This window comes from Ylistrum balloti, unplaced genomic scaffold (genome assembly GCF_031769215.1).
Source record: "Ylistrum balloti isolate Yb309-2 unplaced genomic scaffold, AGI_CSIRO_Ybal_v1 Utg371032, whole genome shotgun sequence".
Classification (NCBI taxonomy): Eukaryota; Metazoa; Mollusca; class Bivalvia; order Pectinida; family Pectinidae; genus Ylistrum; species Ylistrum balloti.
The window spans coordinates 502,453-526,815 of NW_026782573.1; the positions used below are offsets into that span (position 1 = coordinate 502,453).

General features: G+C 34.3%; 2 protein-coding genes across 2 annotated transcripts; both read right to left on the reverse strand.

The window, feature by feature from the left end:
• Nucleotides 1-1,059: 1,059 nt before the first annotated feature.
• On the reverse strand, nt 1,060-18,129 carry LOC132560221 (putative ammonium transporter 1). Its single transcript, XM_060224880.1, has 12 exons — nt 18,003-18,129; nt 8,498-8,587; nt 8,067-8,294; nt 7,713-7,822; nt 7,061-7,198; nt 6,130-6,363; nt 5,738-5,879; nt 4,334-4,428; nt 3,719-3,845; nt 3,124-3,255; nt 2,567-2,578; nt 1,060-1,166 (listed from the first exon to the last, which is right to left on the reverse strand). The coding sequence occupies exons 1-12, from the start codon at nt 18,127-18,129 to the stop codon at nt 1,060-1,062; spliced, it is 1,542 nt and encodes a 513-aa protein (XP_060080863.1).
• Nucleotides 18,130-20,388: 2,259 nt separating this feature from the next.
• LOC132560213 (von Hippel-Lindau disease tumor suppressor-like) lies at nt 20,389-23,690 on the reverse strand. The gene is made up of 2 exons (XM_060224873.1): nt 23,151-23,690; nt 20,389-21,259 (listed from the first exon to the last, which is right to left on the reverse strand). Exons 1-2 carry the CDS (start codon nt 23,479-23,481, stop codon nt 20,964-20,966), a joined length of 627 nt encoding a protein of 208 aa, XP_060080856.1. The 5' UTR covers nt 23,482-23,690; the 3' UTR covers nt 20,389-20,963.
• Between the last annotated feature and the right edge of the window lie 673 nt (nt 23,691-24,363).

A 24,363-nucleotide genomic window follows, 5' to 3' on the forward strand; every position in this document is an offset into this window, starting at 1 on the left:
TAGAAATGATAATATCCTTCACTATGAGATGGCACATGATCATTATTCCGTTAAGGGGAAGCAATTCAAATTATGATACCTCCTCATCATAATATCGTATATATCTTAACTGACATCAAACATTCTTAACTAACGCCATACTTTCTTAACTGATATCAAACCTGATAGTTGTTTGTCACACATATTTCGCTAGATATACAATACCAATTCTGTTTTGTGTCCTTTTGGCTGTTGTGTGTTTGTTTGGGTTTTTTGTTTGCTCTTAATTTTATTTTTGTATTTTGTTTTGTTTTTGTTCGTTTTTTGTTTTGATTTCGCAAGACCATTTTTTACAGTTGGTCTTGTTGTTGTGACAATATTGATGATGACAGAAACCAAGTAAATAAAATTTTCGAGTTTACCACACAACGCCTTGGTGAATTGATTTATTACCTACAACGATGAGATATGTTCATCACTTATAAATTTGATTGATATGATATAAACAGACTTATTGTCAACATTAAGACAAGGGATGAAGCACAAGTCATTGCACCTTATTTATGCATTTTCCTAATAAACGTTTACATGGAAAACAATAACTATCAAGGAAACATGCCTAAATGTGAAATATCTACAGTAATGATTACTTTCAAAATCAAAATCAGTTTCCAGACTTTATGACTGCATATATATGAGAATGTTAGAATTAAGGTCCATGGTAAGATGAGGATTTACGAACAAAATTGTTTGCAACTTGAATGCAACATTGAAAGCATGGAAATTTTTTTTAGTCAGCTTAAGAAGGATATATCTTTTCAAAGAAGCAATACTAAAATTGAGTTATCGTAAGGCAAGGCATTCATTGATACGCTGCTCATTTTAAGGACTGTTCAAAGGAACAATACTAAATTGGGTTATTCTGAAGGCATTCATTGATAAGCGGTGCACGTTAATGGCTGTTCAAAGGAGCAATACTAAAATTGGGTTATCCAAAGGCATTTATTTTTAAGCTGCTTACTTTAAGGACTTTAAGTCTACAAATCGCAAGGCGTAGGGAAATGAGAATCACTTAAGAAATCATAATTGGGTTGAGTTTGTCTGGACTGAAGACAGTGAGTTGCTTGATTCCATGCTCATTATGTCACCTGAACGTTTGGTTTGAGTATCCATCATCATGGGAAGACCTGTGAAAGACAAATAGAATACAAATTACATAATCAAAAATTAGAGAGAATGAAACAAAGACATATTCAAATTCGATTCGAGGAAAAAAACTGACGATTCTATAAAGAGATAATTAAGAAAATTGTAAAATTTTCAACTTGTGTGATACTGAAAATATATCTTAAAAAATAAATTCTTCGAATTTTGCATAAAAATCAAATAATTATTGTAGGGGTATGTAATATAAAACATATCAATAAAAATGTAAGAGACTAAGATAATCGTTGTAAACTAGGATGAATTGTGTATTTATTATTATCAACAGTTTTGTCACCAAATGAATAAGAAGTGAAATAAATTTTCGAATATTTCTTTATCATTCATATGTCGTATGTGCAAAGGACATGTTCAACAATCGTGTCAAGAAGAAAACATCTGTTTGGTATTGCATTATGACACAATTTGGAGTTATCAATACATAATATAAATAAAAATTAGTAAATAGATAATTAGTATTTACATTTTGACTTTGCCATGAAACTATTTAAATATGATTGAAAAGAAAGGTGCTAAAAACTAGCTATACTCATTTTAAACGAGTATTTCATAGTGCCGGCACCTATATTATTGACTGAATATCTGTATGCATAATATATATCTAATAAACAGGTATTAATTGTATCTTATGAATGTATGAAAAAAATAATGTTTGAGCGAAAGGTACTTCACTTCTCTTGAGTACAATTTGGACAGAATTCAATAAAAAATTTGAAGTTATAAAATATAAATATTGCATTCTTTTTTTTATTTTGAAAACAATGACATTTTGGTGAAATTTACAAAAGAAATTAAGTTCAGCGACCCCCTTTTTCCATTATGATAACAATTCCATTTTTTTCGATCAAAGCAAATGCCTTGAAAAAAAAACAATTTCAGATCATTGTTAAATAAAGAATGCAACCAATTTTTCAAAATGCATATTTTTCTGTTGTTTTGAAGATTGCAGTTGTCCATTCAAAATCAAAATAAGAAGTTTTTGCATAATAATGAAAAGGAAATTTGCTGGAAGCTCACCAAGAATTCTTGTTATTTACGAAGAAATGAAGACATATAATCGAAAATGAATATTGCTCACAGCACATATTCTGAATGATGTAGCGGTAAAAGAATTGCGGCGAAATATTATTTGCATAGCACTTGTTTTACTGTCTGCTATTTAGGCTTTCAGATTAATCATCACCAGAACAAAAGACAAATTTAAGATATTATTGGCGTCTGAGTTTCATACATTCTTAAGCAACTCTAAATGAACTAACTGTGAATTTTGTTATAAATTGCAGAGGGCAATCCATATATTTACACGACTACTGACCATGTTAGAATTTTGAATAAACAATGCTATATATTTTGCATAACTTACCTCCGTTTTCGCCTGTTTTACACATGAAACAATGCAAAAAATTTAAAAATTAGGTAACGATGGGCAACTAGGTAAACACAATTGTATATTTTAGACCCTGGCGCATACATTTATTTCATTAGTAATCGCTGCTGAGAAGACCCAGGAATAGATGGAACTTCATATGCTACGATATCTCTAGTTGAACCACCTGAACACAATAATGCATTTTATAACCTGTCATATACATTTATTTCACTAGTAATGACTTCCCAATATGATAGAACCTCTACTGCAGGCAGTAGAATAATTATTTTTTATCTACAGTATTCGTTAATTTTTTTCAAAACCTTGGAAATAACACATCATAATAGTGTAAGTTAAAATGACTTCATCATTGACCATAACGTCAAGATAATTGAAACGTCAACGAAAAGAACTATTTAAAACTATATATATGATATTTACTTGGTACTACTCTACTACTGCACATTAATGTGCCCCTTTCCTTTTGTCAAGGTAAGCAGTTGTAATTTGGACAACTTTTTTTTTGTAAAAGGATGGATTGTATTGTTTACCTTCGATAGTTTTGGAGAAAACAGCTGTGGAATCCTTGATCATAGATTTTATCGTATCTCCTTTCTCCCCCCAGCCGTGTCCGTAGGATTCGACAGGGTAGGCAGGCTCGCCGTGTTTTGGTATGTCCAAACCTGACATTAGAAAGTCGAGAAAAAGAATACATTATAGTGTTTCCTATAACAACGAATTAATGAAATAATATTGTTCTATATAACCGAATCACATAAACTTTGACGTGTAAAGGAAGACAAATCTTGTTGGAATGCTTGATGATTTCAGTATCAATTATTGATATTCATTACAGAAGTAATCGATGAAGCCATTCTGAACTACTTTAATGTATCCTTTTCTTTGTATATCTATTTTTATTAATGCATTCCATGAAAACATTGATTGTCGGTTAGATATATTAAATTTCAACGATCATAGCGACCTGACAAGGCTTCTCTGTTTCAGTACCAAATGATTTAACGACATAAGATTAGGTTAGCAAATATCAGAGCGTTGTAGTATCAAATAATTTGGTTTCATGATTTGAATATTTGAGGTATCATTCAGAAACGCAAGTAGTAGTATCGACAGTGAAAACATTACCTTTCAGTTCGTATTCAAATGATACTCTCAAGAGTTTTAATTTCTTCAGGACGAAAAACATTATTGAAGATAAGACACCACCCCACACGATAATGGCAAGAATTCCTACCAACTGCCAGGCAAGATGCTGGAAAAAGAGGCATTATCAGATTAAGCAAAGATTGACAAAACCAAATTTCAATGTTACGGTTTGGTATGTTCTTTTTGCCCGTCCATTAATCTGCTTGTAGTGCATTGATAAAGTATAAATAATATTGTCCTTACCAATACAAAAAACACGTATAGTAAGCCTATATTACTCACATCAACGACAGGTAAAAAAAAAAAAAAAACGTATAACATTATTCTCAATGTGTATTGGAAATACCTTTTATCAGTATCTCTTCATGGTTACCACCCAACAGTGCAATAACCTTAAAAAAAGGTTGATGCGGTCACATAAGAGCACGCATATTAACTGAGACGCTGTATAATTAAAATTACTGCCTTCAATAAATAGCACAATTTTTACAGTTTTTAAACTTTTAATACAGAAATAAGTCAGTGTGCAAAACTAGAATAGATACAGCATAACCAAACATTATCGCCATTATGGCGTCTGTGAATGTGACTTACTAGTCCTGAGCTCGTGTCCCCTTTGTAGAAGATACCGAAATCGGTGGAGAAGAATGCTACAGAGATCACTCCCCAAGTGCCGCCACCAAAATGAACTGAAATAACGTATAACAATATACAACGAATACATTTTTTTTAAAAAAAGAAAAAAATATAATAATAATAAAATAACGTGTCGTTGGGTTGAATTTAATTGATTTCACTGATTTCAAACTATCTTGTAACAACGGTTGTGCGGGGAAAAAAACACATTGCTGTCCCAGATGCTATCGCGTGTATATTCGTTCATCATACGACGTGTTACTGTTAACTCATTGGATATTTAAGCATAAAATGGTGTTTCAGACATGTAAATGGTAAGATCAAGTGATTGTATTATTCAATAGTTACAAGGATAGAATAAAACGTAGTAAAGAAGAGCGAAAAAGAATACAAATTATAAAGAAATTAACAGTCAAGACAACTATCAAAGATACACTCTTTTGATTTGGGTTAAGTTGTGAACATTTGAACAGTAAAACAGGACACTCTTTATAATATACAATATTACAGGTATCTGTGTCCCTCTTCGAACAACACCATAAGATAAAATTTCTTTCCAGGAACGGATATAACACAACAGAACATTGGTCTGGGTGATAACACGTACAAAACCAATAAATATATATATTTCACAGAAGAGGACTTGACACCATTATCAATATCTTAACGTAAAAGATATTTTCACAAATTCGAAAACATAATAAGAGAAAACAAGTTCGGGTTTAGCTTAGTATCATCTCTTAGCAATTGAAGCCATTAACATTTATCTTTGTATATCCATATACAAAGATAAATGTTTATTAGAACACCCCGCTATCAAGAAAGCTTTTGTCCAGTCCCCAAAGTGGTCTTAATAGTAAAGTTAACTTTTTATCGAATACATGCAAAAGCATGTTGATCAGCAACTTGTACTCTTTAGTTCATCTGCAAATCAGCTTTTTTGATCTCATTGGGAAATATTCTATTTCTTTGTGCGATGTTAAGCTGGACGTGTTTGATCCTCGTAACATGTAGTGTACTCCGCGGTTTCGTTGTTGTATACCTTGTTCTCATTTTGGGATATGACACTACTTACTTGGACGGCTCAAGATTAACATGATAGGTGTTGCCAATGAAGCAGACGACGTTTACCCTTCTTGAACATCTGGATTTATTCTTATTGTACTTTCCAGGGTCTCTGTGTAAATCTTTCTGTGTTTGAGCTAGGAATCTGTTATCATGGGGTATTTTCTTTGTTTTTTGCTCTTGTTTTAACCTTAACTGAATAGTGGCTAATATTGACGAATGGTGACACCACTTCAAATTTGACCCACTTCAGCTAAACCGGACTACGATAATAAAGTATTAATTTTCAGGACTTACCAGCAGTTGCATCCAGCGGATCATCGACTTTAAACTTAAAGAGAACCAACCACGTGGTAATCATGTACGCTAAGCCACCTATAGCACCCACACACAAAGCTCCATATGTTTCTATTTGGTTTGCTGGTCCACAGACGGCCACCTGTCGGATAAGAGAATGGCATAATATATAACATGATATCTAATATACTGCAATCTTAGTTTTCATGAAAATAGATAGAAATTTAGAAAATGAATGATTTGTACTTGTTTCTAAACCAAATTATGATTTAATTATTTTATAAATGAATTCATTATTTTCCAATTGCAGAAATTTGAATTAATAACAATACTGTACAATAACAGTTGTGACTGATGAAGTACAGAGAAGAAATGGACCCTTGTTAAGATACCATGCCAGTCAGGGCTCCATTGAGGGTTGTGAGAAAGCTCCACTTTCTGTCCCCAAAATATGGCAGTTTGTTCATCACAAGCGTCACAATTGCCCCCGAGGATCCGGCCATTACGGTATTCTTAACAGCAATAGCGACAGCCGCGCCATCGCCCTCACTTGAGATGGCGCCTTGCGAAGACCCATTAAAAGCGAAGAATCCGAAAAGTAGGATAAAGCCACCCAACGCAGACAGCTGTAAGTAAATGTGAAACTTTGAATGAATCCAAATATATCGATGAAATAAACCACACATAGATAGCTTTAAGTTGATGTTATTGCCCTGAAAGAATCAGGAAAGAATATCAAAATAAACAAATATAGAACGCTGCAAGTGCAATAAAGATCTAAAAGACACGTGGAGCACAGGAAATTGAAAACTCTCTATAAAGCAGATTCATATGGTTAAAACGAAAATGTATCTATAGTTTCAAACGAGAACTTATCCCGATGTCAAACACTTAATGCATAGGAATTCTCTAAAACCACGCACGTTGAAAAGAAACAAAAAAGAACAAGTTTTCCGGTTGTTCCAATTTCCAAATATCGGAAAGCAAATATTAAAATATTTCATGATTACTCGTGTTTACATCTTTAGTGACGTCAACATATTAACCAGACTTTATTCATCTGTAAAACAAGTAAACTGTCAATGGTTGATTACAAATATCATTATATCAACAACACAGGACACGCCAGTAGCCATTTTACCTATGTGGTGTGAAATGACGATAGTAAAAATATCAAACTGATTTATACACAAAAATACGATAGTGGTAGAAGTCAATTAACTAATATCTTAATAGTGATCTTTGTATTTTGGGGTCAAAGATATTGTGGTTGTCAGTCTTTACTAAATCAACAATTTGTAGTGACCACTGTGATTGACGTACCGGAACAGAATGACCTTTAATGTCCTGTGGCATACCGGTTTCTTTATCGAACCGTCCTATCCTAGGGCCCATCATCCAAGCACCAGTGAAGGCTGCGATCCCACCGAGCATGTGCACTACCCCACTTCCGGCAAAATCCTGTCAACAGGGACATAAAACAATTACCAGACAAATAGATGTGTGTCATAAAACTCTACAATAAGAGGTCATCATCATGCCGCTGTGACGTTTTATACTTTATTCATGATTTAAATACTGGCATGATCAATTTTTTATATCAAAATCAAAACTAAATCCATCGACTTTCATAACCAGTGCCATTCCCCGTATTCTTCCAATTATGTATCAGACTTCCAGGTACACAACAGGGAAAAAGAAGTATCATAAATTGTGCAGTTATGGGATATATCAAATAGGGGATGATGAAGAGCTGGATATGTGTGATTAAAGACATAAATATGTTTGAATTATGTATATTTTCATTGATTTTTAGTTTACCATTGCCATTTTAAATTTGGCGGTGATCAAATACAGGATGGAAATGCTTTGCACTAGATGAGTGCGAAAGCATACCTTTGAAATAAACATAAGATGTGCAGAAATACTTCCGATTCCCATAGAGATGTCAGAGGTGATGGGCGTGTCTACTTACGTTGTAAGAGACCTCGATTGTTGTTTCGTTGTCAACGGTATAAGTGAAGCCCTTCAACAACCAACCTTCACTCGACCACGCCCAGTGGGATAACACGGGGTATATGAAACCTTAAAATATAATATCATGTAGCCTGTCAATGTCACATAACACGCGGTATATATCACCTACATGAATCGCATACCACGTGGTACATAAACTCGGTTTATATCACATAACACAGATTATATAAAGTCTGTAAAAACCGCATAAAGCGGGGTACGTTGTATATAGTCGATCAATATCAATAAATATTTGGTAATTATAATCAGACAATATAATATATCACGAGTGTTACACAGTCGGTCAGCGTACCTGTTATGACGGAACTGTACACAAGGTAGGCAACGAAGTCACACCTCTCAGCAACAGCTCCGGAAACAATGGTGGCGGCTGTGGCAGCAAACACGAAATGGAAAAACCAGTAGGCATAATTTGTTTCTTCAAGATTGCTGTGCGCGAAGTTCTCAGTTCCAATAAACGCATTTCCTCCTCCAAATGCAAATGCATATCCGAACAGCCAATAGCAAATTCCAGAAATAACTATAATTAAAAAGTTAAAATATATCACAATTTTAAACAATTTAACAATATCTTCCTTAAAGACAAACATAAATCTATTGCGATGTTATCTAACAATATATTTTGATGTGACTTCATTCGCTTGAGAAACATCGTTATGCATGGAAATACATATAAAATATCAATGAATTAATGAATTGAAAACTAGTAAAGAAGATACTTACATGAGTCGAGAAGATTTTTGATAAGAATATTGGTAGTATTCTTACTTCGGACAGATCCGGCCTCTAGCAAGGCAAATCCACACTGCATCACTATAAAATAGGTGAAAGTCCATTTCACTTTAAAGACACATGGTTGCTAATATAAACATCATACATGGGCAGTGGTTTTCACATGCATTTGCATTGCGGTAAAACGAAATTTCAGTTTGATGTCAAAGACGCGTAATATATATGATTAACTTCCAGGGTCAGCGCAGGTCAAGTTAGGCTACCTTTAGGGTCAGCAGTATGCAAGTCTTAAGCTTAAAGATCTTTCCGTAACAGCTCTAGTACAGCAGCAAAATAAACATTCGACGGTAACCCCAAGACAGTAAATATCAGAGGCAAAACAGAAAGGTTGTTGATCTGAATGAACAGGTGGTCATGATCAACAATATCTTTACTCTGGACCATGCCAACGTCGTGTCAGTTTGATGTTTGGTGTATGTTTATATAATGGCGTCTAAAAGTCGTGTCTTGTTCCTCTCCATGAAAAATCAGCATTCCAATTGAAATGTTAACAATACATCATTAAAAAAAGAATAATTTCCAATGTAAAGCCTATATTGTTTACTAACATCCTTAGTGCTATCGAATCTCAGTTACTGTCTTATTTAAAAACATTTATTTTCTTACAAAATTTGATTTTTCCACGCTGTACATTACCATTCAACTGTAATAAGTAAAAGAACTCATTCATTCTCTGGTTATGAGACATTTCGTTTCCAAGAAAGGTGAACGGCAGTACATATATAAGGTTTTAAACAAAACTGTGGAGTATTTCGCACAAATTCATGACTTCCATGAACTGTTTTTTGTTTTTCGAAAATATGATAGGCGAAAAAAAATTATCGAAATCCTGGTTAAGTGGTAAAATCTTCCAACAGAATATTGGCATCCCTGTTTTACCAAAATATGTCTCTCTGTTGGCTGACTTTGTTTTCATCCGATGGTGAATTTATCGAAGAGTTGATCAAAATAAGTCACAAAGTATTGCGATTATCATACTTGTCTCATCGAGAAATATTCTGTTTTCGTGCAATATGAAAGTGGACGTGTTTGATGTCTGTTAGTATACCCGATGGTTCTTTTGGTGTTTAGTTGTTTTTCTAATATGAGAACATGACAGTACTTACTCGAAATGATTAACATAGCGGGTATCCTTGATGAAGCAGAAAACGCTTACTCTTCTAAAAATCTGTCTTATTAATGTAATTTGCAAAATAAAATATATATATATATATCGTTGACACGCCATTTGTTACGTCAAACGGTTGCTACATCACAAACTGCCTATGGTGTCAGCTAAACAGATTTATTTGTTTACTTTCTGAATTATATTCAAAACAGTAAACCAAATTCTTTGAATACCTCGACACAGAACCCTACAATTATCTTTTCATTTCCGTATTAAGCTTATTCGCTTTGACAAATATAAAACACGATATGAAGTTTTAGATAAATCTGCCGTTAACCTAAATCTAAATACAGAGTAATAGAAGTTCCGAAGTCGAGTGTTTCCTCGGTTGGAACATATTAAATATCTTATTTATAGCATAAAAAATGCATCACTGCACACTAAAACGTAAGGCAGGTATTTTTTAAATTATAAATGCAGACTATCAAAATTTATTATGAATGTCTAGGTAGAGAAATAAGTCAGACGTTAGTGAAAAGAAATTCGAATTTCAATGTAATTGGATATCCTAATGACGTCAAACAAGTAGGCCTAAAACTAGTTCCCATGGTTATATCTAGACGTCGAACAAAACATTTTGTAACATTGATTGTCTGTGAGACAATTGTCCTTGTGTATAGTTTTCTAGGTCCCATAAGTACCAAATTTCATTTGAATAACATTTGAATTATTTTGAAGATTGGGAAGTTGATATCTAGACATCGTCCATCATTTTGTCGTGTATTGTATAAGTTGCATTTTACGATGTTAATATTTTCGCGGATTTATCACACAAGAAACTGGTGCGCCTTTCTATATAAGGCATGAAATGAAAAATAACTTTCTCCAGATCTTTCATTGTCAAACAATCATTTTCTGAATTTCCTCGTAAAAACTTGAAGGCCTCGGAATGGACATCTACGGTATATCTGAACATCTGCGGTCATTGTTTAACCTTAGGCTATTTTTGGCCATCAGTGACCGTGATGATTGAATTGGAGATTCTGACGACTGGGTGGACATTTTATGTTTACTTGTTTACTACAAAGTCTGTGCTGGTAGTTACATTGAAAATGTGTAATGTATTTACACTTCTGTGAATTCTACCCCAAGTCTTATCCATTTAGAGACATTAAATGCTGTAGCTTTAGATATGCCACGAACACAAACAAGAAACAATTTAATGACAAACTATCTAACACCGTCTTACTAAAACACAATAGAATACGTAGATGGATTTAGATCGAAAGGAAAATAGAAGCTAGAAAATAGGGATAAGAAAAAGAAATGTCTGAAACCCTTAATACAAAAATTGAAAAACCCGTTACCAGCCTTGAGGGTTTGTGTTATATTTCTTGGTTTGGAAGTACTCGTTTTTATTTTCATTTTTTTTCTCTTACAGATTTTGAACTGTTAGTATATACTTTATCTCAACCCAAAACGTCTTTGCTTTTTGTAAGCCCATTATCACTAAGGATTGTTCAAAAGACACATAAGAGAAAAGTACAACTCAATGCAAATATATATTTAGATACAAATGTGGTTTATATTATACACTCCCTACATCCGCAACCCATGGTCAAATGCCACTGCTGATTTGGGTATACTCGTGCTTTTCTCCATTACGATAAACTCACAACAGGGTTTTAAGAGATGTAGGCTGATGAAGATCATAGGGAAGTTTTAGGGTCGTCACAATGATCCCGTTGGGGAATATTATATTGTCCTTTGCGAATTGGAATTGGGCCTGCTTCATACTCATTAGTATATCTGGTTATTTCGTTTTAAGTACTGGACCTTTCCTGGATTGACCTAGATTGATATAGCGTGTGTCGTCGACGAAGCTTTAGACGCTTATCCTTCAGGAGTCTTCGTGTGAATCTTTCTTTCGTTAATATCTTCGCAGGTCTCATCGGATTTGAATTTGCATTAAGATTCTGTTGACATGCCAGTAGTTTTGCTGTAGTGATACCGTAAAGTTAAATATACTGTAACATATATTGAATATAAATATATCTATTATACAAAATCAGCAACATTACATGCGAGTTATGACATTCATGTCGATTTTAACTAAGGTATTGGGACACATTGATCAGCAAAGAGGTTCGTAATGCAAAGGATTGAGTATAACACGGCAGTGTCTTGTGAACTGATCTTGACCTTTACACCAGTGATCACGTGCGTTTACGCTTGGGTATAGCTGAGTGAGGTATTAATTATAAAAACAAGAAAATACCAACATGTGAACATGATCATTATCCAAACTCAAATTCAATAAAAATGTCGCAAAATATGAACTAAAACCATTTACAAAGAAACTCTTAAAAATGTACAAGGATAAGACAAGGTGTTCCGGAAGAGTTAGCATCTTTGGCTTTTATCGACGACACCCGTAAATCCATGTAAATAGTGATCCATCAAAAGAAGTGATTTCATATTCTCAAATACACAGATAGACTAACAAGCATCACATTACCTGTCGGATTAATGCTTCAATAACATAGCCAATGTAAACGCTGACATAATATTGTTATTCTTCTGGACTTTGCATTCTCGGTTCTGTCTGGTCTTATCTTATCGAACCGTATGCTACCCAACTGTAGAAGTGTACGAGAAATGTGTAAACCTGATGCTAAAAGTCCTTTGGATGTCGTATATATTTCAGCACTAATTGTTTCCACTGCACTTTACGGTGTCTGATTTTTACCCACATTTCATGAACATTGAATGGCCAATAGTGGGTCATATGTAAGCCAATATTCCGGCATATATATAATAGAAGTTTATATGTCGGACGTTTAAATGATTCTGGGACATCTACTATTGTGATCTGATCCTTCTTTATACTACTATCACGCTATGTTCTAAAGATTTTTTATTCTTCATAAAATAAAATTTCTGGCATTGAATTTAAAAATTATAAACAAAAAGTATACAACTTCATAGATAACATTTTTATCGATCCACGTGGCTTCATGTAAGATGTTGTGAACGATTGGCGCAATCTCAGGAGGTTTCCCTTGATCGTACAAATGATGAGTTGGCAAGCGAGACTGATGTTGGTTGTATATTTGTTCTGTATTGTGAAAAAGCAAATGATAATCCTAACGTTCAATTGGAAAATCACAATATATATATATTTCATTTATGATAAATACCAAATTCAATGTAGTAGCTGTGGACAACTTCGATCACAAAACACACATGGGACACGCGTCGCATGTCACTCAGATATTTCGCACAACTACTACAGCACCGTAAGTGCTTACCGACCTGAAAAGGGTCGTCTTATTCGAATATCGTTTAGTCCTAAGCTTTACCGACTGATATTTGGTAGTCCCTTTATACTGTCTAAAAATGATAAGGACTAAAGACATTTTATTTCCTCGCACAGAAAGATTTACAGTGAGACACATAAAAGAGTTCAAGAAAAACAATTACATGTTAATTCATATAAAATAATGTCATGTTCCCAAATGAGAACAAGGTCAACAACAACGGTACGACAGACATACTAAAGATCATAAATCTTTATCTCCCAAGATTATTTGTTGTCAGTTTATCCATCAGTTGTCTCCATTTTGAATGGAAATCGTGATATTGGGAACAAGGTCATTGATGATGAATCAACTACCACATATTAATACCGTAGTTGTGGAAGCAGGATTGTTACTGTTCAGATATTGAAAAATTACAAGAGGGAAAAAGAAATCATCACGCTTATCATACATCTTAGTACAAAGCTTTCTCTGCTGGTTTCGTTGTAAAAAAAAAGGTCAGAACTGATGTAGAAGAGTGGGTAGGGCCTTTGATTTCCAGTCTGGTGGGTATATACGATAGACATGGGAAGGGAATCTTTGGTTATCTAAAGACAAAACATAACCAACTTAATCTAAAAGTAAATTTGAAGGACCTGGCAAAGTCTCTCCAAACAAAGAATAATTATTTTAAATATTCACGCCAGCCTTTAGCCACTGTAAGATAACAGCAACACAAAAAACACATAACGATTGCAGTCCACCCACGGCTATATTCAAATACTAATTATGTTCCTTCATCATAGACACACTTTCCTTGATGTCCTCTCACACATTTCAACAATACGAGTAATTGTCGCTTCAAGCAATACACCTGTCAACAGCACGCAAACAATGCTTCTTCATTTAGCTACAACGATTACTATTTTTATCTGTTTTTCTATGAAATGGAAAAACATCGTTTGAAAGAGCCAATAAAATACTAGATGGTTGAAGAGGCAGTCACATAGTTCGTGTTATTTTGGTTACCGTTTGATTATCTTTCTATTATGATACTTAAATTGTATGTCAAAAACTACAATGTATTTACACCAATAAAGACATCACGAACAAATCAAGTTACTTTGATTCTCTATTATGTTCAAGTCATCACACTATTTAAGAAGGTATTCATACATCCTGGATTAGTCTGTAGATCGTTTTGTCGTGTCGTCGCGCTAAATAAAAAAATATTTCATCAGAAAAACACAATCAAGCAATCTATTCATGCAAACAAACACAATAGTATAGGAAAACTACGTAAGAGAGGAAGCTGAGTAACAAGTACACTCTTGTCTTATTTTCTTTTCTGTAATATCAGAACGACAATCTCCTGATTCTGCGTCTCTGACAAATATAGAGCATTATTATGTAAAATGTCATGTAAATTTACCATGATAATACATATTATTTCGAGCTTCCCGTTGAGATTCACAATTTCTTGTCATTGATTGGAAGGTAGTTATGATAGGTCTGACTCAAACAATTGAGGTATTTAGCCACGGTAACAGAACACATAAAAACCCTATAATTATTATTCTTAAATGAGATCGGGTTTGTGGGGTTCGTTGTCATGTCATGGTATCATTGTGTCTTATGAAGACACTGCGTAACAGATTAACTTCAAGTCGCCTTCGTTGATTTGTTACATTGAGTATTTACTTAACAAAAAAAGAAAAAAAACATTAAAGTTCATTATTCTACTACTAGTATATTGTTCTAATACTCAGTCATTCATATCAAGAAATTGTATAGGAATGCCTGTTATTCCATCAAATTGTCTCTTTATCTTTGTTAATATAGTTTTGCAGAAATGAAACTATCTACACACATGCATTGTGTAGGGTATGAATTGGATCATTGATCGTTAGTATCCAGAAATAGGTTTCTATCTCTCTCATAAAAAAATACTGTATCGTTCTCGGGTATGTCTAACACGTGTACAGGGAATGGTCTGAACAGGCAGTATTAAAACTAAAGCGTGATCGCTGGGTGAGTCAAGGTGTTTCATGCATGAGGGCACAGCGCAGTAAATTACTAAAGATTTTTTTTAGTGGGGGAGTGCAATGGGGTCAATGGCTTAAAAACCTACATGTTTCAGTTGCATGATTTGATAATTGTTTAAGGGTATGTAGTAAAATTTAACACGTCATCAATATGTTAATATCAAAATGAGTCTGCTTTATATAATCTAACACAACGTTGTTTTTAAAACTTTAATTGATGGAAATGATTTTAGAACACACGAATGACTTGAAATATCAATGACTGATACATATATCAAAATAACATATTATTCTGAATCATTATACTTGTGCTTACTAATATGATAAACAAAGGGCTTCAAATGTTGAGACAGATGTCGTTCATTTTTTTCAATGATATTTAACAACTTAAGCTATTATCATAAAGCTGACAAGACTTTCTGCTAACGATAATTCTTTTCGCTTAAGTTTACCTGAACACAAGTAAAATGTTAAGGCGTAACATGATTTAAAATTTGAATCGAATTCTAACAAACACACCTTTGTTATTGAATGCATGCTATCATCCTGGATATTGAACGGTTAAAAACATAACAGAAACATTGCTCAGCGTTATACTTCAGTATTCATGTCAGGATCATTTTAAACAAAATAATACACGAGGTATTCCAAGATGACAAGGTACCCTAATATTAAGTTATGCGTCCCAACTGAAACCCGATTCCAATAAAATTATCATTCTATGCAAGACATGGCATACAGGTATGCAATTTCAATTTCATAAAACGTGGTATATGTCCCATAAAGGTGTGAGAAAGGTATTGTAAACTATATCACATTTCACCGTAAGGTTCATATTTCATGGGCAAAGTTTTTTGTATAAAGATGGGAAAAAATATATTGCCACGACTAACATCATTATATGTTAAACATGTATGTTTTTAATCTGCATCTCTGATGGATTTTAATAAACACATTTAGGGAGGATTACAAATTTCACAACGACCTTGCACTGCAAACCAGGAATACTATTTTAGCATACTTCATCTTATAACACATACATTATGAACTTGTCTTAAAGATGAATATGTTATGTACTTCAGTCAGTAAAACTGTGATTTATTGGCAAGTTCATAGCAGATCAGACTGTATATAGGTAAAAATGATGATCATTCACTTTGATACACATATTATAAATTTCATTCACCTCGTTTTTTTATACCATTTAGCTAGTTTAGGAAGTAGGCGGCAAAAAGTAAAAAGAAAAATATTGATTGATACTAGTAAGACATAATTCCACACGCAATTCCGTGGCATCTCTGTTGAATCCTATGAGTAAAAAATTGCATTCCCAAAGTGATCAGCTGGCTTCACTATCGTGACGTTTTCTACACAAAGTCATGTAACCAATAGCTTTGAGCATTGTCGTGGTAGCCATTAATATTCGGCAATAATTTCTTTATCGGTATGACATCGAAATAGAGGTCAATTTGTCCACAAAACCATGACCTGATCCCCAAAACTTGAGGTAATTATTCGCAAAATCTACTGAGGTCATTCTGCCATTACACGTAAATACTTAATCTTAAACCATATCAGTGTAAACCTTGACGTTACTAAAAATAAAACTGAAGAAATAGAGGGGTTTTTTTGTCTACGTTTAAATATAGCTAGCTTGATTTAAAGGTACAGCTTTTGAATTGTTCCATTATTGTATAATTTCACGAGACAACCAAGGCCATTTCTTCAATGTTACCCGGACATACACGGATGTAATTCAAAAATCACGAACTGTATAAATAGATGTCTGTCAGAAAGCATGAGTATAGCGCGTGTACGGCTGACCTGGATTAAACGGGTCAAATGTATTTATAGTTCGTAAATGAGTGTTAGAAAAGAAAACTAATAACGCATACTGACAGAAACTCTTACAAAACTTACTAGAATCTTTGTACTGCTATTTCGTTTTGTGACAGGAATGCAGAGTTGTCCGAGTGATGTGTTGACAACATATTTTCTTACTTTAAAATATTACGATTATATTTTTTTAAAATTGCATCGCCAATTTAATTTTTAAAAGTTTTATCAGAAACAATATCTAAGCACAGTCACTTGTTAAAGCTTTCAGGACGTAGTTGCAAGTTTAATGTCTTGTAGTGAAATGTAACATTCAATTGTATTTTTCTGACCTTTCGACAGATCCCTACAGCTATAATTCAAAGTCATAACTTCTAAGTTGTTTGTTAAATTAGATGTTACTGGACTTTTAATACTAGATGGTGTGTTTAGGGGGTTGTTTGAGGAATACCCGGTATATCTTAAGTATATGAAATAATCCTTCACTCCCTTAGAGGTGAGATTGGAGATCTTTACCTGAGAGGAAAGATGATTAAGCTGGCAAAAACGAGGCTTGCCCGGTGTTTGCAACTCTGACAGGCGTTACCACACTTTCAGCGGTTTCCTTATCTCATCCTCGGTATGAGACGGATGGATTACATAACAATGGTGTGATTATATATGTAACAAGACACTGAGAATAGGGGCAATAAAGCAGGTTCACCTCCTTCCTCACAAGATGGGGGAATATCAAACATGGGTAGAAATAATACGAAAATTCGATCACTCAGCAAACCTTTCATTTTCCTATTTCAACCGAAAAGCGAGTAAGGGGATTAGATTTTCCATGTTTTATCTATGAATATGCATAATTTCATGACGTGACCCTGTGACCTACCCACTAGACTTGAGAGAAGAGCCTTGTGTCAAAAGATCATAAGGTCAGGGGTTCGATCCCGACCTAAGGCGTTTATAAAAATCGAATTCTTTTACAACTTTATTTCAATTAATTCATTGATGGCACTGATTTAACAGATTGGACACACAGAGAGAATTTCACGAGCCATAATCAACAGTTTTGGTTAAAACAATAAGATTATCATAATTATGGGAAAAAGGAGACAAGAAAATTCTGGAGTATGAAATGAAATGAAAAAAAAAATACTTACAGTATATGATTATTCCCATAGTGATCAAGAAGAACTGGTCCATATTATCATTCGTGTAACTCTGCCATGCTTTCAGCAATTCTACTTCAGTTCGCAGTGCTAAAATTGTCTCATTAACGGGTGCCATTGTGAATTTTGTAAAGAAATTAAAATTATCCCTTATAGGTGCACCGACTCCGTTTCAACAACAGAACAGCTCGCAAGCGAAACCCCAGCGGACTGAAATCACCGATACACTTTGTACTCTTTACGACAAACGTCATGGCCAAGTGATTTTGTATCGGCGACGAAATATCGTCAAATGCAGGCGATAGAAGGGAAGTTTACCCTACCTGTATGTAGTGTGTAGTACATTTCCATCACTGACGTGTATTGGGATTTCATTTCAGTTATCATGTGTTCATGGTAATTGCAAAATACTTTGTGATTGCTTCTATAGACATAGCGATTGATATCTATACACGAAGTATATAATTTGTATCGATTTAGTATGTAGACTCCATACACACAGCAGTACTAGCCTTTTCGATTTAAAAGAGCACAGCGTTTGGCGGGATCATTTCCCAAGAGGACGCATTGCAAAAAGTAACAACATTGTCATCCATGCAGGGCCACAGGAAATCAAATCGGTCCATACCCGTAAGGACAATTCAAAATGCAAGCTCAACCGTAATTATCACTGTTTCGAACTGAAAATGCTAAGACAGGGTTTTGATGAAGAGGGGTATATATGTAACCCCGTCATGGATACTGGCACTTATCCCTGGTGGAGCCGATTGAACGCACGCATATATTTGCTACGTATAGGTGCTAAAAACTCTCCCCTGGAAGTTTTTTTATTTTTGTTTTTGATTTTAATTGATCATATCTCATTTTCACATAATTTTGGGAAATACAGTTTACAAAATACAATGGACTTGTATAATCTGTTTAATAGTGATACTGTTGTTCAATGTAATCGCCAAGGTTGATTGTATATTCAGATTTAGTTGTACAGGGCAGCTTTAATACATTCAGTAAGATAATAAAATCCGATCTCTTGATCAATTCATCAGCTTCAAAAACACATTTTGGTGTGCTTAAGTTCGTGTTTGATTGCAGAAAGTTATTTTCTTTGATATTTATATAGCGTTCCTAAAATCTCAATTTTCATAGCGGGATGGCAGGATTTCAATTTGTTTATGTGAATTTAAACATTGTTAAGAAGGTTCTGAATTATGTCCCATGTCATCTTGTCATTTTTTAAAACTAATACGCAATGTTTTCAGCATCTTATGGTGTGTCCAAGAAACCCTAACCAGCTGATTCCGAGTTCAGTACAATCGTGAACCAGTATTGAGCACACCATGTTGATTGGAATTCATACTTCTCAAATGACATTGATATTAAACTCATTATTACTTTCTAGAGAGTGCCGTATATAAATCTATTTCATGTATTGATGACATATAAATTTTAGAAAAACATCATTTGTACATTCTTTACTAGATTTGGATGTGTTTTCCATCAGCATCTAAAGCCACACAGAGGTTGCCCTCTAAACTCAACAAGGCATGGATATGAATTATGCAATAATATTTCCATCCCTCTGTGGTGATCTTACAAGAAATAGGGAACTGCTGGCCGAGAACAGGTGTTTTCACAAGGAGGCAAAATAATTGTACTTGTCCTTTAACTTTTGTAGGTAATTCTATTCGAAGGGAGATAAATCTCACAGTTTCCACTAAAAAATTAATGCTGTATATTTTGTGAAATAATCACAGCTTTATATTTAAATAGTATCATGGTATTGTTCTTGTGCTGGCTACAGGTATTATAGTCGGCTACATGCAATAAATAAAAGATAAAAGAACTTGTTTGACTTGTTGACAAATTAAAGATTAAATAAAATAAATAAACGACCATTTGCCCCAGTATGAATAGAATAAAAATGGTATTAATACAGTTTGATAAGATTTCACATTTATTTGGCAAAATCTGTTATCAAAGTCAAGGGGACTTGGTACACATCATCAATACCAGGTATTGTATTTTTAATTACATGTATTTACAATATCTGGACCGTAGATTTTAGAATCTTTGGTTTGACTTTTGGTCTCAATCTCTTCCTGTCACAGGGACCTGGCATAAATTCTGGATTCCCCTGACTATATATTTGTAACATATATACATTTTATGTATAGTGTTGGGGGAAATAGTGTCAAGTCCCTGTGATCTTTCTCTAGCCTTTCCTCACCTCAAGCATAGCAATATGTCTATATTATAAATCCCCTTGTTTTGTGAAATTGTCTGTGGCCTTAAATACAAGTGAATAAAATGGCTATTGTCTAGCATTTTAATCATTGTTATTATTGCAAATTATCATAAATACTTATATAACGATAGATATATGCCTTTATTAAATCTAATGAAGTAACAATATGTTGCACATGAATTTAAAACATATCACAGTTTAATAGAGTATATCAGAAACAGATAAATATCACACAGTACAAATACATCACAATTCATTACATTATCTCCATGTAGAACAAATTTTCTCTGACTTTCAGACCATTCGATATTTTGACAGACACGTGTCTAGTCAACATAAGACATCTGTCTGTCAGAAAGTCTGTCATCTGGCATATGTAAAAGAGAAAAGATGTTTTAGTTGTGACCCTGCAATAGATAAAGTTTTTGTAGAGCTGTGTTTTACTTGTGACACTGTGGTTTACTTGTGACACTGTGGTTTACTTGTGACACTGTGGTTTACTTGTGACCCTACAATACATAAAGTGCATGTTCATGTGGAGCTCTATTTTAGATAATGCCCTTGAAATTTTCAGTTATGCACACAGGAAGGAATTGATTCATGCAGCCCGAATCAATACATCCTTCAAATATCAAATAAGTGACCAAGCCACCAACCACCTAAGAACAAGAGCAAGAATCACTAGATTTAGTTTTTCTGGAGTTAGATTAAGAAGTGTCATCTTCTTCCTTATCACTATCAGTGTCAAGTTGATGGTCACCAATTGGAATGATCTGTCCATCAAGTTTCACTAATTCCACAAGGCCGTCCTTGTTACATGTGTGCTTCACGTGTGAACCCTTGCTGACCTTCACATTCTTGTAAAGATAGTGAACCTCATGTTTCCCACCTTCTTTGAGTTCAGTTACAAGAGTATGTGGCAACACATCTTCAATGTTTTTAATTTTTTTTCTTGGATATAGCTTCTGTACTTGCTGGAGACATATTTCCTTCAATGAATAAACTGTAAAATAGAAAATAAATCTAATCAAGTTACATTTTAAATGTTTTTCTTTCCGAGTAAGTACACATATCACAATATTGCATATATAAATGTATATATATTTTCAAAAATATTTTTCCTTGGATTTCTGTTCCATCCAATGCAGCTCTACATGTTACTGAATGACATAATGTTTAAACCATATATACAAACTCATTCCTCATTTCTTTTACCATGTGACATTGGGTTGTCATTTTCCCAGCAAAATGAATATTCCAGAGCTAGCTTTTCAAGAGTTTTTTTAGCATATATATTATTTGAAGATACATATTAGCTTGACATATCGGGAAATCTGAAAAGAAGAGAGCAAGCTTAAAAACATAAGGTTGTCAGGGATATTGTTACAGTAAATCTTTGTATGAAGTTACATGAACTTCAATTGAGAAATAAATCTGAATAAAATCTTTTAGTAAGTCAGAAGAAATTGTTTAAAGGATATAACAAATTTGACCCCTTTCCACAAACTTTGTTGGGCTTTACCCTTGGAACCTGTCAACAAAATACCATGCTTCTACAACTTTTCTCAGTAATTTTTTCCCCTGGTATCCAATATATTGAATCTTATTCCTTCTATGACACTGGAGCTTTGGATTATCCAATTTGGAATTCAGGCTTCATATATACACGTTCAAATTTTCCTCAATATCTACGAATATTCTATGCTGAAATATCCATGATCACTTTCATAGGAAAATAATCCTTGTGCCTGTCATAATGGATGATAATAACTTGTTTATCAATAATGATCCAAGAGATCTCTGGTACCCATAAAATAAAAGTACTGTACTGGAAAATAATACAAAAAAACAAAACAATGAAGAGTTAGAGATAGGTAATCGGGTATGTAGGCGGAATCATTCTGAAGTTTTATCAATTTTTTACAAATATGGTCTTCAGTTAATGAACATCGTTATTGACTCCAGACCAAGTAAAAAAAAAACCCGATAGAACATCAGAATAATTCGGACTAGGTTATAGGGCTGATAAGGTGAGTTTTTTTCACTCCCTATTACGGTTTATTCAAGGTGAGGAGCATGCTGTAAGTTGGTTATTCCATGATACTTAACACACAGGACTTATTACACCCAAGCAGAAATGAGGGTGTTATATATCCCTTGTTAGTCGAAAACCAACCAATAATCTATTTTTAACCAAACATGGCAAGTGGAAATTTCCATTTAATCGAGAGGTAGAATATTTCTTCTTCCTATTACAAATGTAACAAATTCTTGGGTCACTGAGTGATCCAAGGGACATAACTGTTTGGTGTTATGAAGATTTCTGTTTTGAAATTAGATATGTAACCCTGGTAAAATACTAGCCGCAATATACCACTCGGCTAGAGAGAACTTCTCTTTAGCTCGATTGGTTGAGCATCAGACTAGTAAGCAAGGGGTCCCTGGTTTGATTCCTAGCGGAGGCAATGAGATGAAAAATGACCTCTGTCACATTGGTGCCCATGTAGGGACCCAGGAATTGTACTTAGCCATGCCCCACCGGCGCAGCTGTAACCCCTGGAAACTCCAGGATGAGTTATTTCCTGGAGGGGGGAGTATGTAACCCTGGTAAAATACTAGCCGCAATATACCACTCGGCTAGAGAGAACTTCTCTTTAGCTCGATTGGTTGAGCATCTGACTAGGAAGCCAGGGGTCCTGGGTTCGATTCCTAGAGGAGGCATTGAGATGAAAAATGACCTCTGTCACAGATATTACTCAAACAATCTGCACTAAAGTTCTTAGTCCGAATTATTCTGACATTTTATAAAAAAAATTGAAAGCACAAATTTGGCTATGAAAACCTTGATATGAAAATATACGTGCAAATACAGTTTGTCTAAAAATTTTACGTACGTGGTAAATCAATATTGCAAACTGGGAACTCGTCAGGCTGGACTCCATTTGCTGGAACTTGAGGATAATACACAGAATGTCCTCCAATATTTAACACATCCCCACTTACAGCATCGCGTGCACCCCAGGGGTGGGTCACGTATGTAAACATGTCCATGATATCGCCGTGATGTAAAATGCCATACTTCACAAACTTTCCTTTGAAGTTATACCAAAGTAGAGAAGCTGTCCTTCCACTTCTGTTTGAAAACCTAACATTCACGCTGACATCATTATTAATCGATCTGATTAATGGATTGTTTTCCTCTGGCTGTTCTAAAGACTCCGCCATTTTCACCCAGAAGTTGGCAACGATTGCGCAACACTATACTAGGAGCAGAGAAAACCGTTGAAATCTGTTGACAACCCCATAGAAGTAAAAAGGCTTATTAAACTCTTAAATGTATGCATTGATAGTGAATATATGAACATACCGTCCGCTAATGAACCGTTGCAGTATGTTCATATTTACTTCCAGTGAGCGAAAGACAATCTCACTTAGTTCCAGTTAATGTAGGTTGCACTATTTATCGACAAGAGCGGACAATACCGAAAAGAGACGACAAGAAACCGACAAGACATTTATTATCGTGAACACCATTAAAATTTTTGCAAAACCCTAAGCTCAATTTGCTAGCTTTCTGCAGGCACGTACGCACATCAACACACCACCACCTCACATCCACACCAAATTACCAAACATAATCATTTCAAATTATTTTTTTCCTGTTTTGTTCTGTTGATTTATTTCTTTCCATTTGTCTATTGAACAGATTTTTGTAAATAAGTAATTTAGTATGTTTCTGCTGATGTCAACAGTCAGCTTTTACCTGTCATGGTCACATTAGATTTACTGATGTTTGGAAATTTTAATGTTAATAGTTTGTTGTGACGTGGAACTTCAGTCCATGTCGTCGTGATATAGTAATCTACACACTTTCTTTTACATCAAGCGCGTGTCATTTATCAAGATTGATTCAAATGTCCCAAGTTTTAGGGATGTATTTAATAACTTAACCAGTAAGTTCTCGACACCCCCCCCCCCCCCCAAAAAAAAAGACGGCCATATTATATTTTTCTTCTCTGCAAAAGTATAGCGCAAATTCAACTGTCTTACCCTTCTCGATTCCCGAGGGGTTATGATCACTTTCACTCTCTGCTCACTGGAATATTT

Bases quoted from the DNA above. Each gene is read 5' to 3' on its own strand.
- LOC132560221 (XM_060224880.1), bottom strand. From the start codon at position 18,129: ATGGCACCCGTTAATGAGACAATTTTAGCACTGCGAACTGAAGTAGAA. The intron at 3,846-4,333 runs GTAAGTCACATT...CTCTTTTTCCAG, and splicing joins GGGACACGAGCTCAGGACTA to CATCTTGCCTGGCAGTTGGT. The intron at 3,256-3,718 runs GTAATGTTTTCA...TTCTAATGTCAG, and splicing joins ATTTGAATACGAACTGAAAG to GTTTGGACATACCAAAACAC.
- LOC132560213 (XM_060224873.1), bottom strand. From the start codon at position 23,481: ATGGCGGAGTCTTTAGAACAGCCAGAGGAAAACAATCCATTAATCAGA. The intron at 21,260-23,150 runs GTACGTAAAATT...TCTATTTTACAG, and splicing joins TTGCAATATTGATTTACCAC to TTTATTCATTGAAGGAAATA.